The 15,866-nt window shown below is 41.5% G+C and overlaps 1 protein-coding gene across 2 annotated transcripts in view; it reads right to left on the reverse strand.

Annotated features, from left to right (window-relative positions):
• CEP135 (centrosomal protein 135) overlaps window positions 1-15,866 on the reverse strand; it is a 124,378-nt gene that overhangs the window by 24,459 nt on the left and 84,053 nt on the right. For both annotated transcript variants that reach the window (XM_075544286.1, XM_075544287.1), the window contains exons 19-24: window positions 13,470-13,638; window positions 11,859-11,969; window positions 11,415-11,600; window positions 5,877-6,086; window positions 2,312-2,514; window positions 1,403-1,507 (exon numbers count right to left, since the gene is read on the reverse strand). In XM_075544286.1, coding sequence (XP_075400401.1) covers window positions 1,403-1,507; window positions 2,312-2,514; window positions 5,877-6,086; window positions 11,415-11,600; window positions 11,859-11,969; window positions 13,470-13,638 — 984 coding nt within the window. The remainder of the gene's footprint in view (window positions 1-1,402; window positions 1,508-2,311; window positions 2,515-5,876; window positions 6,087-11,414; window positions 11,601-11,858; window positions 11,970-13,469; window positions 13,639-15,866) is intronic.

Genomic DNA, 15,866 nt, shown 5'->3' on the forward strand with positions numbered 1-15,866 from the left:
ATTTAGTCAACACTCCCAACAGCACATCATTTGAAAGCTTTGTGGTGCAAAAGGGTAAAAAGAGCAGAATGTACAAGTGGAGCTCCTAAGCAGCGTGACAATATTTGAGGATGCAATCTCAGGAACGTGGATGTCTGTGGCGCTTACTTACTTACAGGCTAGGACAGAGTAACAGAAAAGACACTTGAAAATGGATTTGTCAATTACATTTTAATTTTAGCTCTGAAAGCAGATGTTATTCTGTTTGCATCACTTGGACATTAAAATTTTCAACAGAAAAGCAAATGAACTGACATCTGAGTATAAAGATAATTGAGCCGTAGGGAAGATATTGTAGAGGATCAGAGCACAAGGTTGAAAATTAGACACACACTCCTGGATTTAAGTGTTGGTTTTACCATTTGACCTTGGGTAAAGCATTTTACAACCCTAAATCTTTGTTTCACTAACTGTAATACAGGTACCAAAACCAGACTGTCGGAAGGATTACTGTGATATGCGAGGGGGGTTTTGAAAGGTTTATGGGATATTTTCATTGTCTTGCAATTGCATTTTTCCACGAACTTTCTGAGGCCTCCTGGTACATTATGTGGCACATAGTTGTTCACTGCTGTGTCACCATCATCAGCTTTACTTTGATTTGTATTTGAAATTTCTTCCGTGGACAATATTAGTTTTGCATCCCCATAGAATCCCTACAGAGTTTCTAGGTAGTACAGAAACACTCAGTTGCTAACTGAGAAGTTGAAGGTTTAAATCCACCCAGAGGCACCTTGAAAACAAAGACTTGTTTATCTACTTCCTCAAAATCAGTCCATGAAAATCCTATGGCGCACAGCTGAGCTCTGATACACACCAGGTTTCCATTCGTGGGACTGATGACGGCAACCGGGGGTGGCCGCAGAATCCCTCTTAGCTTGTTGAGTCCCTCTCTATACTTAGAAATGATGTCCTTGTAAATAGTATCTACTTTAATTTATAGGTTGGTGTTTCTCAAAGTGGGTGATAATGCCCCCCTGAAGGGTGTTGGGATGATAGTGGGGGTGGGGGGGCCTGTAAAAACATTTTAGCCTTAATTTTTAATTGCTCAGGAGGTGTTGAGTGATTTTTTTTTTTGGAAAAGGGGTGGTAGGCCAAATAAGTTTCAGAACCTATGACATATAGCAATAATGTTATAAGAAACATTCATACAATACTTGCTGTTTTACCTATTGCATCTCTGTTACCAAACATTCCATTACACTTGTTATCTTTTTAGGAAGAACTGCTAAAAATAATTTGTTTTAATTAAAAATAAAAGAAATTGGTATTTGTAAATTACATTAAGTCCTTTCTGGGATAGGACAGGACATTTTTTTAAAAAGAAGAAAGAACTATCTAATGCTAACCGTTATGTTCTTACCGCTCAAATCTTTCTGCTGAAATCTGTCTTTTTATAGTTTCGTAATCCATGTGTAACTGGGCCACTTTAGTCCGAAGCATGCTGTTTTCCCGGCTTTGGCAATTCCTTAAAAACAAATACAAAAATGAAAGAAGCAAGCAAGCAGTATTGTTTTACGTTAGTTATCTGCCACAGACTTGCTTTTGCTACCAGTAAATCAAATGGAGGTGGTAGTGAAGGAGAGATTGGAGAGAGAGACCTGTCTATAGCAATTTGCTAAGCTTATTTCCCGCTCATTCCTCTATCTCATTGAGCAAACACGAAGTGAGCCCATCCTACACGATCAGCACCACAGCATTCTGGTGACACAAATGTGAACGGCACATGACATGTAACACTCAGATGTAACCTGCCTTCATCTTTGACTCTCACCTGCAAACGACAAACTATATACATACAAAGACATAGAATTGAAAAATGAGACAGGTGTGCCTGGAAAGAGAACCATTTCTCCCACGTATGCTACCTACTCTGGGTTTCATCCCCCCCTTCCAGCACCTGTGCCCAAACTTCTCCATCTGAAAAACACTATCTATCATCGCTCCTGTAAGGCAGTCCACCCGCTCATGAGAATCCAATCTAGAGGCCGTCTCTTGCCCTCAGCTGAGACACAGTTGCCTCTCTGTCTCTGGAACACTTTTCTGGTCACCCCTGGACTGCAAGTATTTTTCTGGCATACACTCTTTTCATTCACTCACCGGGCCACCTCTGTACTGAGGAGCTCCAAACACGAGGCCTCCCGTGAACTGCTCTGCTACAACCCCCACAGCAGCAGACATTTAACTCAATATTTCGATTTGTACCCCCTTCACTCTCTCACTCCTCCCCGCTGCCACAAAAAAGGAAATGAAGTTGCTCTATTACACTTACAATTTGCTTTCTGAAAGTGCTAACTTCTCCTTGAGTAACTGAATTTCCGTGTCCTTCTCATGGGAGCACAGATGAGAATGGAATTCTTTATCTCTGTTTGTGGCCAACAAAGATTCCAGGTTTTTAACGGTATGTCTCTCGCTTGTTAATTGCTTTTTAAATAGGTCTGCTTCCGATTTTGCATTTTCTAACTCCACTACAAGCTAAAGAAAAAAACAAATAAGAATACATTGGCACAATTTTATACTTAATACAGAAAATTCTTTACCTTACAATAGAGTCCAGAGAGGTGCAACAAATGGCTGCTTGTTAGAGACTTGGAACCACTTCCTTGATGAAAAACATTATAGTTTTAAATTCAACTTTACTGTTTTTTACTGAATTATGAGGATGGAGCAGGATGGGCAGCATTTCATTCTGCTGTGTGTAGGGTCATTCTGAATTGGAGCTGAACGGATGCCACATATTCTACTAAGGGTTTGACTATAAGACTGATTCCAGGCCTCAAATAGCTTTCCCTCCTCACACTTTTCAAGAGAGATGAACGATGCAGCTAAAATGCAGCTGAATGCAGCGTAATACATTAATATAAACCTTCTAGCCAGTCTTGGTGGTTCCTACACTATGATTGGGTGGGCCTATGCAAATGAAGTACTTGTCATCTACCAAGAGGACTGGACAACCTGTTCATAATGCAGATAAGGTGTGTGGCACCCTTCTTGGGTGGGAGCACCCACATAAGGTACATGGGACCCTGACAAAGGTACTGTCATCCTACTAAGTTTACAGGAAGTCAATCCCAAAAGCAGAAGGGGACCACAGAGAAGAGCCAGGATCACTCTGACTTTTTGACCCAGGTTCCTTGTGCTTTGAACCTCCTAGTCTCAGGAGACCGAAAGCTGTAACATCAGAGGGTGGGAGATGACAAGGCAAGGAGACAAGAACAGCAGAGAACAGATAGCCCCCGACCCAGGAGATTAACAGGAGACGTGGGCTTCCAAGTGCATGGTACAAGGTGGCTTGAGCGGGTATGACAATCCACAGGCTGAAGCTTGCTGGCAGAGCAGGGGGCCTCTGGGCATTTACTAGCAGAGCAGAAGAGCTTTATAACACTTGTCCAAGCAAGGCAGAGGCCAGGCAGAGAGCCAAGGGGCTGACACACAGGCCTGCTTGTGGGCAATGCTGAGCAGCTGTCGAGAGCACAGAATGTCACCTACTTCTCTAACAGACTCTATGAGTATGGCCTGTGAGTCTTGTGTGGCCAGTGAAATATTTGATCACACCCAGCAGAGAAGTAGCATGCAACGGGAGGAAGGCTGTGTCAGAATTGGTAAAGAGATTGGAGGACAGAGGTTCGTCTGACCACTACCCTCACAGGAACCAGCCTTGATCTGATCTTGATCTCCTTAGCCGTTGTGAAGTAAAATGCCACCATGCCATCTATGCACCAGCTATCTGCAACAAGGTCTTTTGGTGCTAATAAAAATGTGGCTTTTCAATAATTAAATATAGTACTAGATGAGTGAGAATTGAAAACACATACTAGGTTGTGGAAAGCAGGGCTTCGAATTGGTGCTTTCTAGTTCAGTCATGGCTGTTAAAAGTAAAAATTCTGAAATATGAGTGCGCCACGACAAGAACAAGGATGGGTAAACTTCTAGGTTGACATCTGCAAAATCTGCAAGAGACAAAACTGCCCTCTTAGAAAACAAAGACAGCATGTGCACTGCACAGCAACCAAATCTCGACTGGCACTGTCTGCTGGCTCAAAGATGACAGCTAACCACATCACTCTGAATGTGTGCCGCTCCCCACGGTGCGGGCAGTAACACACTCCCTTGCCATCAGTCTCCTAAAAGGGCTTATGTGTATTCAAGTCACTGCACATATATGCCTAGGCTTTCCTCTGGAATTTTCCCCATTCCAGTTCTTTCCTGTACACCCACATTTTTTACAAATTTGGGTCTATTCCAATGTTGCTGTTTGGGCCGTAACTGAATCAGTTTGAAGCCCTGTTTTAAAGTAATGCCTCAGTTTGGGAAAGGGAAGTTCCAGTTAAGTAGACATTTTAGAATGTGTAAGATTGAAACCGACTGAGTTTTTATCAGAAAAATATGTACGAAACAAGGTATTTCTCAAGCCTTCATCCAAGATTAACTTAAAAATATTATTCAGACTGGAGTTTAAGTCAAGTTTCATTCCTAGGACCTCATCGTTACATTCCACATTAAATACATCTTAAAATTAATTAAAATAAACATTATTAGCTAAAGGCTAGCAAAATATATTCCTTCGTAATATTTGGATGTCAAGACATTGAACATAAAATGCTAGAAACTGAGAGCAGGCAAAAGGAGAGCTAACTGAGATTCAGGGTTCTTCAATGAGAACGAGCAATTCCCTGGCCCACCCACCCTACGTCTTCTCGAAGCAGCACTGAATGCTAGCAGAGCCTTGAGATACAGCAGTGTCTCCTGGACAAGTGAGGAAATCAGCAATCTTCTGACACTGGCCAAACGGATCATACAGATATTTACTATTTAACTTTCTGGTATATTTCCTCTGCAAGTATTTTTTAAAATAAAAATGAGATGATACTGTAAATAATATTTTACAATTTGCCCTTTCAACATCTCAATAATATAGATTTTTGTAACCTTTAAAAATTGCTGTTGATTTGAGTTTTCTGTCATTTCAATGGGCAATTATAAGTTTCCATTTGGTGGTGTTACACTGTTTTGAGTTTTAGGTGAACATCCTCATAGACCACAGTCTTACTGGACATAAGCATGCCTCCGGATCCTACGTGATGACACAGCCTGCTGCAGAAAGCTGTGCTCCTGCTGGTGCATAGTTCCTCGTTACTGGGAAAGGCATGGTTACCAAGTCTTGTGCGGACACAAAGAAATGGATGAGGATGTGCTCCTAACTTTCAATTTACAATGAAAAGTCATGTTTTCCTAAATGCCTCTCCATCTCCCCCACAGCAGCATGTTCCATCACCACGAATGTGAGAAGTCTTAGAGAAGCACCTGATAGTCAAATCTAATCAAAATCTTGCTGTCAGAAGTAACTACACTTTGGGGTATACTGGGAAGAGCCAGAACTGGGGCAGTTACAGGTGGACGGCTAGGAATTGGAGACTGGGAAGGGGTGGCGTGAGCCTGGTCAGGGGCTGATATGGAAGGCTGTACTGTTGCAGCACCATGGAGAGCGACATGCAGTTAAGAGTGAGCTGGACACTGCTGTTTCTGCTCTGCCAACAAGGGGAAAAGATCTACTGAATTGCTGTTAGGTGCTATCGAGTCAGTTCTGACTCCTAGTGACCCTCATGTACAACTGAGTGAAACACTGTCCAGTCCGGCACCATGCTCACAATTGACTCACGTTCAAGCTCAGCATTGTAGCCACATGCCAATTCATTGTGTCAAGGATTGTCCTCTTTTTCACTGCCCCACTACTTTGCCAAATCATGATGGATATATTGGATGGAAAACATAAATAAAACAGATTAAGGCTTAATAAAACAATGTGCTATGATAGAACTTTTTTCCCTGGTTCTTACCCTTTCAAACTCAAGGTTTTTGGAATTCAATTGTTGGGTCATAATATCCTTGCCTGAATCCAGTTTAATGCAAAGTTCTCTGAGAGATGATAAATCATTTAATGCTACTGCCTTCTCCTCTTCTTGGTTTCTAAGGTCCTCTTCCAATCTAGACATGGCTTTTGCCATTGACGAGATCTGCAATTCATAGGCATGATGCGCACTTATGTGCTGAGAAAAGAGAAGGAAACAGGTAAAGAGTTAAAGGCAAGTAACCTGACAAATGTAAAGGCGGCTTGAATCCTCACCTTAACAAATATGAAAGTCAGTGTTTGCTCTTGGGGGATATATTTCCTATTATTAAAAATAACTTCTTACAATACTTTATAAGAAGAACCATGTACAATTATTAATCACGAAGTTATTGTGTTAGTGTTGTGAATACAAAGAGATTTTGAAGCTACATTCCATTTTTCCTTAGTAAGTTTTTTTACATAAATAATTTTATTGGGGGCTCGTACAGCTCTTATAACAAGCCATACATCAATTGTATCAAGCACATTTGTACATGTTGCCATCATCATTTTCAAATTATTTTCTTTCTACTTGAGCCCTTGGTATCAGCTCTTTTCCCCCTCTCCCCCTCACGAACCCTTGATAACTAATAAATTATTATTTTCACATGTTACACCATCCACGGTCTCCCATCACCCACGCTATGTTGTCCGCTCCTTCAGGGGGGGGGTAGGTTAAATATGTCCATCATTGCGATAGGTTTCCCCTTTCTGCCCCCACCTTCTCCCTATGGTATTGCTATTTCCATTACTGCCTTTATAATTATTTTCGTCTTAACAATGCTTTTTTAAGAAAAAGTAACATATAACATATACACTTGTCTTCGGTGTAAAGTCAGAATTTCATAGTGCTTAATACTTAAATACATAACTTCATGACATTTTAATAAATTTACAATAAGAAAAATTTTAAACACTGATATTTTATTTGCCAGCATGATCCACATTTCTAATCCCTCACAGTTGTAATAAATATAAACTGATATAACTCTACTTCTAGATTGAGATTACTTTCATACTTGGAAAATGAACATATTTTAATACACTTTACTGAACATAACAATGCAAGAAATCTGTGGTGTGTAGATTTAGTAAGTTTCACCAGTTTCAGAGACAAGGCGCCGGAATTGTGCCTGATCTGACCCCACCACACCAAGGTCAAACACTAAGGGTGTGCAAAAGAACAGCAAGAGGAGCAGAGCAACCAAGTGCCCAGGGAATACCAAAAGTAGACTTTGGGGTCAGGGCGTGGCACCCATAATACCCAATCATAAAACATTCCTAAAGATCAGCAAACAGACCTGTAACTATTTACAGGCTTTTCTTTTTTTTTTTTTTGTCGTTGGCTTTTGTTGTTTTGCTCTGTCTTTTGTTTTGGTGCATATTATTATCTCTGCAGTCTATCTAGATAAGATAGGCAGGATAAACCATCTGGAGGAGAAAACAACAGGACTGATGGTTGGTGGGGGGGGCATGGAAGAGGGGTAGTGAGGGAAAGGAAGTGGTGTTAACAAACCCAGGGACAAGGGAACAACAAGCGATCCAAAATCGATAGTGAGGAGGGTGTAGGAGGTCTGGAAGGGCTTAATCAAGGGCAATGTAACCGAGAGGAATTATGAAGGCTGAACATGATAGTGGGATAAGAGGAAAGTAAAAAGAAATAGAGGAAAGGACTAGGAGACAAAAGGCATTTATAGAGGTCTAAATACAGGCATATATTTATATGTGACAGTGAGGAAATAGATCTATGTACAGATATTTATATATTAAGTATTAAGGTAGCAGATGGGTGTTGGGCCTCTACTCAAGTACTCCCTCAATGCAAGAACATTTTGTTCTATTAACCTGGCATTCCATGATGCTCATCTTCCTATCATGATCACTGAAGACAAAGTGGGTGTCTAATCAAATGTGGTGAAGAAAGCTGATGGTGCCCAGCTATCAAAAGATATAGTATCTGGGGTCTTAAAGGCTTGATGGTAAACAAGTGGCCATCTAGCTGAGAAGCAACAAAGTCCACATGGAAGAAGCACACCAGTCTGTGTCATCACAAAGTGTTGATAGGATTAGGTATCAGGCATCGAAGAACAACAAATCATATCATTGTGAGTGAGGGGAGTGAGGACTGGAAACCAAAAAGCCCAACTGTAGGCTGCTTTCCCCAACTATCATGACCCCAATTCTACCTTACAGATCCAGCTAGACCAGAGCACGTACACTGATACAGATAAGAGGTGGAAACACAGGGAACCCAGGACAATAAACCATTCAAGATCAATAATGAAAGTAGTGATACCAAAGGGTAAGGGAAAGGTGGGGGGCAGGAAATGGGGTACCGATCACAATGATCTACATATAACCCCCACCCTGGGGGACAGACAACAGAAAAGTGGATGAAAGGAGACATTGGTCAGAGTAAGACATGAAATAATAATAATAATAACAATAATTTATAAATTATCAAGGGTTCATGAGTGAGGGAGGGGAGGTGAGAGGAGGGAGGAGAAAAATGAGCTGTTACCAAAGGCTCAAGTAGAAAGAAAATGTTTTGAAAATGATGGTGACAACAAATATACAAATGTGCTTGGCACATGGATGGATTTATGAATTGTGATAAGAGTTGTACAAGCCCCAACAAAATGATTTGAGAGAAAAAAGTTTCAATAGTTTCAGAAAAATAGTTAGATATCAAAATATTAGTGAATTAACTAGTTCTTCAAAATGAACAAGATAAAAATAGGCAAAAATAAATTTTACAGGTAACTAAGAATATGAGCGATGACAAGAGAAGAACTAACGGGCCATTTCTTTTGAGGAATCCTTTGAAGGCTGAAAACATTCCTTTTACTATGTATTAAATCTATATTTTAATAGAAACATTCAATAGAACATTTGATAGCTAGTATCTCTCCTAAAAAATGAAGACTACAAAATGAAATCAATAAAACAAGATATAGATGAGCAAGCCAGACAAAGACGTAGATAATTCAGAAACATTTCTGAACAGAGAATTTCTACTTCTGATCAAGATGGGAGTACTCCACACTGAATTCTTCTTTCTAAGGAAACCCACTAGAGAATCAACATATATACATTTACAAAAACATATTTATGTGTGAAATTACATAGTGTTTCCAAATACACAAATGCATGTGTATATATTTGTTTGCTTGCTTCTTTTTAACTGAGGGCAAGTAGCATAAAGCACTGATCTTTCAGAGAAACAAATGAAGTGAATCCTAAGATGACCTTTGCTTCATGCCTTCAGGGACTTGACAAATGGTAAGACAGGACAGGGAAGCCAAGCCCCGCACAGCGTCCAGTGATTTGAAACGGATATGAGTTCATTCCCACGCGCCCCCACCACTCCTCCTCAAACTCGCCAAAACAAAAACAAAACCACCTCACTGTCTCTGAGCCAATTCTGACTCACAGTGATGGCATAAAAGCGCCTGTAACAGCTCTGTGGGTTCCTGAGACGGCACTCTCAGTAGGAACCTTCATCTTCCTCCCTGGGAGCAGCTGGGGGTTCCCAGCTTCGGACCTTGTGATTTGCAGCCCAAAATGTGACCACTTAATCTTAGAGGGCAGGAAATGTGCAGAACAGAGTATCAAAGAGAGGGAGCGTTGGGATTGTGCACGTAGGGAAACTCCGCGAGTCCAGGCAAGGGAGTCCCAGGGAGTAACAATTCAGGGGAGCACATGCGTGAGGTCAGCCAGCCAAGTGGACGGACCTTCACAACACTCGGAGCGCCCAAGGAGAGATGTGGACGGCGCAGGGAGGGCAGGAAAGCTGGTTTTAGACCGACCCTCACAAGCTTTAAGGAGCAATCGGTAAGCACTTGGTAGCTAATTAGAAAAGAAGTGATTTGAACCAACACAGTGATTCTGCTTAATAAAGATTTGGAGGCCTGCTCCTGGCTCGGGAAACAGGGGCAATGCTAGCCTGTCACACAGGGTTCACGTTGAGTCAAAATAGACTGGACAGCATGCAACAACAAACAACTAAGTCAACTATGCCCACTAATTGACAGATGCAATAGTTGAGAAGTTAGTTCTCCCTAAAATGAGCTCGAGTCAATGCCGTAACCAAATTCAAGTGTTTTTCCCTCATAAAAATGAAGGCTCCGATTTTAAAACTGATACGAAATACCAACAATATGCAATATCCAAAAGATCTTCCAAAAGGAATCAATGCTGGAAAAAATATACACCATAGACCTAATTATATAACCCAAACTACAGAATTATTATAATACCGTATATACTCATGGATAAGGAGTTTTTCAGCACATTTTTAAAATGCAGTTTTTGTGGTAAAATTAGATGCCTTAGCTGGTATTCGAATCAGCTTATACTCGAGTACATACGGTATATAATAATATCTAGAACTACTAGAGATTATAGGTGAAAATCTTAGCAACCTTGGAGTAGGGAAAATATTCCTTACATTGGTACTACATTGTGAGCGAATGCTAAGCGGCCTGGTGGTGCAGTGGTTACTAACCATGACTAACCACTAGGAGGCCTGGTGGCATGGTTAGGCTGCTAACCACAGGGTCAGCAGTTCAAAACCATCAGGTAGGTGCTCCATGGAAGAATGCCGGGGATTTCTACTCCTGTAATGAGTCACAGTCTCTGAAACTGATAGGGAGTTCTACCTTGTCCCACAGGGATGCTCTCAGTTGGACTTGCTCAATAATAGCAGTGAGTGAGAGTGGGGTGAGTGGTTACTGTACTTTGGGGCTACAAAGGTTGGAGCTTTGAATCCACCCAGAGGCACCTGGAAGACCTGGAGACCTACTTTCAAACACTCAGCCACTGAAACCCTAAGGAACAGCTCCATTTGAAGTGAGAATAAACTCAATGGCAACTTACAGAAATGTTTTATACTAGAGTAGAAGTGATAAAATCAAAATTCATCAAAACCAGTATACTGAGTCAAAGAAGCTGGACATGAAAGAATACAAATTTTATGATTCTATTTATAAAAACATTAAGCATGAGAAAAAGTAATCTTTAGTGAGATACAGCCCAGTTGGGGCTATTAGGGGCCCAGGGTGGTAAAGTGTCAATACAAAATTCCTTGTGATGCTGTCTTATATCCAGATACTGTAGCAATCCCCTGGGATAGACAGCTGCCATACTGTGCACTGAGATGGGATATTGTTCTGTATGAAAACTACCTGTCAGCAAGGTTGATTTCAAAAGAAAGCATGACAGCTAATTAAAATCCCTAGTTCAATAAAGTTAACAAGTAGATAGGAGGTGGGCCAAAAACAAGATTAGAGTTAAACTAACAGGAGAAAATTTATATTGAAAAGCAATGAGGTTCTTTAAAATATCATACGACTCAAGAACAACAAAAAAAATTTACCATTAGGTTTTGATTTTACCAGCGTGCACAATTAGATGACTTCAAGCGTTTTTGAGTGTTTCCTGTTTGACCACGTTACGTTTCTACAATATAAAAGGGACACATTACCTCCTGAATTTCCTTTTCTAGCAGGTCCACTCTCTCTCTCAGGTGTCTCCGCTCTGTGTCAATTGAAAGAAGTTCGAGGCGAACTGAGCTGTTTTCTCCCTCAGCTTGATGGGCTTTTACCTCCCAGTCTTCAGCACGGTTATGAAGCATCTGAAATCTCCCCAACAAATCTTGATTTTCTTGTTCCTGTTTTTATGCAACGGAATTGTTACCAAATTAGTCACCGCCACGCACTGTTAATGTCATTGTGTACACAGATAGGCGTGCTGGGATTTTTGTTCTTGAGAAAGCCTGCGCAGATTTTCCTATTTAAAGCAAGTAAGAAAATACAAGACAGGAGGAAAGAGCTACACCCCTAAACGTTTAAAATCCAAAAAGGGAGACAGAATCAACAAACAAAAATGGGGGGAAAATCCATTTTAAATGCAGCCTCAATGTGTTCACCTTAGCAGCCATTAAGCTCTCCCACCGGGACACCTCAGTTATATAATTGTGAACTCGACTCTTCATGTCTTCTTTTTCTTGCACCGCTGCTTCCAATTCCAGTGAGATTTCCTACACACAAAAAAGAGAAACTGAAGATAAACATAGTACCTAATGAATCCTAACTATTTAAATAGATCCTATGGAATTTGGGGAACGCAAGAGAAAAGGGAAAAAGGAAAAAATCTTCCCTAAATTTTAATTCATGTTATTTTTCCTGCTTGATCTTGACTTTTAAATTAAATCTTGACCTGATGGTGTGGTGGTTAAACGTTGGACTGCAACCTGCATGGTCAGCAGTTCGAAACCACCAGCAGCTCTGTGAGAGAAAGACTAGGCTTTCTCCTCCTATAAACAGTTACAGACTCGGATGAGTCAGCATTGACTTGATGGCAGTGAGTTTTGGATTGTTTATCTCTCTCGCATGATCAGGAGCCCTAGTGGCATAGAAAGTTACGAGTTGAGCTGCTAACTGCCAGATCAACAGTTTGAATCCACCAGTGACTCTGAGGATGAAAGATGAGGCCGTCCGATCCTGCAAAATGTACAGATTCAGAAACCCAAAGGAGTAGTTTTACAATGCCTTATGTGGTTGCTGAGAGGTGGACGGCACTGCCTCCATGGTGGTGGCTTTGGTTTCTGTTCTGTTCCCATCTTCCATGATCGTCCTGACAACATAACGTATATACTCGAGTATAAGCCAAGGTTTTGAGCACATTTTTAACACAGTTTTTGTGGTAAAATTAGGTGCCTCGGTTGATATTCGGGTCGACTTATACTTGCGTATTTATGGTATCTGGCATTGACACTAAGCTAAGGGCTCATAATGGCGAGGGACATTTTAAAAATTCCTCTAATAGCAATATGCTTTACAATGAGTAATACTAACACGAGTGGGAATGGTTTTTAAAAATTAAATATTTAAGCCAGGAAAATCATTAGCAAAATCAGCACAAACAAAACCAAATGAACTTCAATTTATTTGCAGGTATTTCTTGAAACCTGGGGAAGCCAGCATGGATAACTACAATCTGCTACAGGTCTTTAAAGCACAGAAACTCTGTTTTGGGCGTGACGCCCCGGTCCTCACTAGCACAGAGACAGTGACTTCTGTCACAAAGAATTCTGTGCCGCTGTCCTTAGGGTTCCATGCCACAAAGTCCCAGATGATCAGAGACCACGCTTGTGGCCAGTAGACATCTGTGGCATGCAGTAGGATCCTAAACCACATTTTAAAACACCCCGATAAACAATATTCTCCCCAAAGTTTCTATTTATTAGGATTTATATTGTTATCTCTTAGAACATATTTAGAAATTTGGAGGTTAAATTAAAAAGCTACTGGTGGGGAGAGAGTTACACAGTGGGCTGCCAACTGCACAGTCAGCAGTAAGAACCCACCAGCTGCTCTGCAGGACACGGAGGAGACTTCCGACCCCATAAAGAGCTGCAGTCTCAGAAATCCATGGGGTAGTTCCACTCTGTCCTATGGGGTCGCTATGAGTCGGAAGCAATGTGATGGTAGTGAGTAGTTTTAAAGAGCAAAATTATCGAAGATTGTTATGTTCAGACCTGATTTTCTCTTGCCATGGTAGCCAGATCGTCTTGTAATCTCCTGTTCTCCTTCACGGCTACGTCTCTAGCATGTCCCACGTCTTCAAGTTCCTTGTGGGCTGCATCAAGTTGGCGCCGGAGACTGCCTATCTCCCGGTCTCGATTAGTCAGTGTTTCCTTTAGGTGCCTGGTACATGAGATGTAAGGATAATGAAAACAGCGCTTCTTGAAAAGATTTAGTTCATGTAAAAAAGTAAGTTTTACTCTGAATGAAATATGCAAGGAACAGAAGAAAACAAACTTCAGCTTTAAGGTATGTACTTCAGGTTGGTCTCTACTACCATGATGTACAAGCCAAGTCGTAAAACAAATGCCCAAACGCCGAACAAACAGACGAAACTTTCAAGTGCTAAGGGTGGAACTTAACGGGTTTAATCAGTCAGTATTTATAAAATATCTCAATCCCACTGAGGTATAAAATGTTGGAAGGGTCTTGAATGCATATTTAATTAGTGATTTCCATCTTGAAGTGGCTGATAATCTTTCTAGAAACAACAGACATCAAATGTACAAGTTTGTACCATTCATTGTTTCAGATGCAATCAGACGGACTGTTAGGTATCGTAGGAACAAAGAGCTAATAGGTATGTAAGAAGGAGCCCTGGTGGCACAATGGTTAAGCGCTGAGCTGCTAACCAAAAGGTTAGTGATTTGAGGGGAAAAACACAAGTGATGTGCTCTCATAAACAATTGCAGCCTAGAGAGCTGATGGTGCCTGGCTATTAAAAGATATAGCATAAAAAAAGATATAACATCTGGGGGCTTGAAAATAAACAAGTGGCATCTAGTTGGGAAGCAACAAAGTCCACATGGAAGAAGTACACCAGCCTGTGCGATCACGTGGTATGGACAGAACCAGGCTATCAGGCACACCGATGTGAACGAGGGGGGCCAGAGTGGAGAGCCAAAGCTCCTCTGTAGATAACTGGACATCCCCTCACAGACGGGTCACAAGGAAGGGACGAGCCGGCCAGGGTGCAGTACAGCACCAATGAAACATACAACATTCTTCTAGTTCTTTAATGCATCCTCCCCCACAACTATCATGACTCCAGTTCTACCTTACAAATCCAGCTAGACCAGAGCATGCACACTGGTACAGGTAAGAGCTCTCAACACCCAGAATCTGGGACAGCAAATAATAATTTATAATTTACCAAGGGTTCATGAGGGTGGGAGGGTGGGGGAAGGAGGGAAAAAAGAGGTGCTGATACCAAGGGCTCAAATAGAAAGTCAATGTTTAGAAAATGATCATGCAACATATATACACATATGCTTGATATAACTGATGTATGGATTGTTATAAGAGCTTAAGAGCCCCCAATAAAATGATCTTAAAAAAACTGCAGCTAACTGCATGGGGCAGTTGCTCTCTGGTGTACAGAGATGCGACAAGTCGGAATCAAGTCAGTGGCACACAACAGGTCTGTAAAAGAAAAATTAGTAAGATGTATGTTTTTAGATGACAGCCATGAGAAGAAAGTTCAAGAAGACAACACATATTCAAGCCAGAGAGACTGAGACAATGAAGGTGCCATTTGCAAAATGGCACACTGAAGTAGAAAAGGTCAATGACCGAATTGAGTCCCCTAAAGTACACATCAACTTATCACGTGCAGCACTGTCAGTGGATTGGTAGTGTGGTAATGTGGCAGCTTGGTGATGTGTCCTGCTTCCATGTGATGTATCAGTAGGTTGTCCAGGCATTACGCACGGTGGAGGGGGAGGGATGCATCACAGCCCTCATCTCGGCACAGTCCTGTTCCTATCTGAGGGTGGTGGGCAACACCTTTTACCTTAAAATAAAGAAAAGGAGAGAGAAGCAAGCAGACAAGGGAGGACCTACTCCTACCAAGAAAGTCAGGAGTCGAGACTGTCCTTTGGGCGTGGGGTCCCTTCACTGAGAAATGGCAAGAAGATTGATGTCAAGATACAGGGAGAGCTTCCGAGAGTGGATGGCTTACAGAAGGTGGAAGGAACTGACAGTGGCAGAAAGTCTTCCTCTGGGGCAGGGATACATAAACTTTTCCCACTCCTCACCCCTATTTGCCTGAGAAATTTGCAACATAGGCCAGCCCTGCTAGAAACACCTTGGATCCACTGCACATTTGATTTTTAATAATTTTTGGTCATTGCATGATCAGGAACCTTTAACATTTTCCAAAACTTCCAGCATCCCAATATTCAACCAATGGGGGCTGCAACACAGCTGAGGCAGTATTTCCCAACTCAGGGACACCCTCTCCTGGAGGATGCAGAACGATCCCGGGGAGCTTCAAAAGCAGATAACCACACCAAAGTCATTGCCTTCGAGTCGATGCTGACACACGGCGACCCATAGGACAGTAGACCTGC

The sequence above is a fragment of the Tenrec ecaudatus genome, chromosome 3, assembly GCF_050624435.1.
Source record: "Tenrec ecaudatus isolate mTenEca1 chromosome 3, mTenEca1.hap1, whole genome shotgun sequence".
NCBI classification, from domain to species: Eukaryota; Metazoa; Chordata; class Mammalia; order Afrosoricida; family Tenrecidae; genus Tenrec; species Tenrec ecaudatus.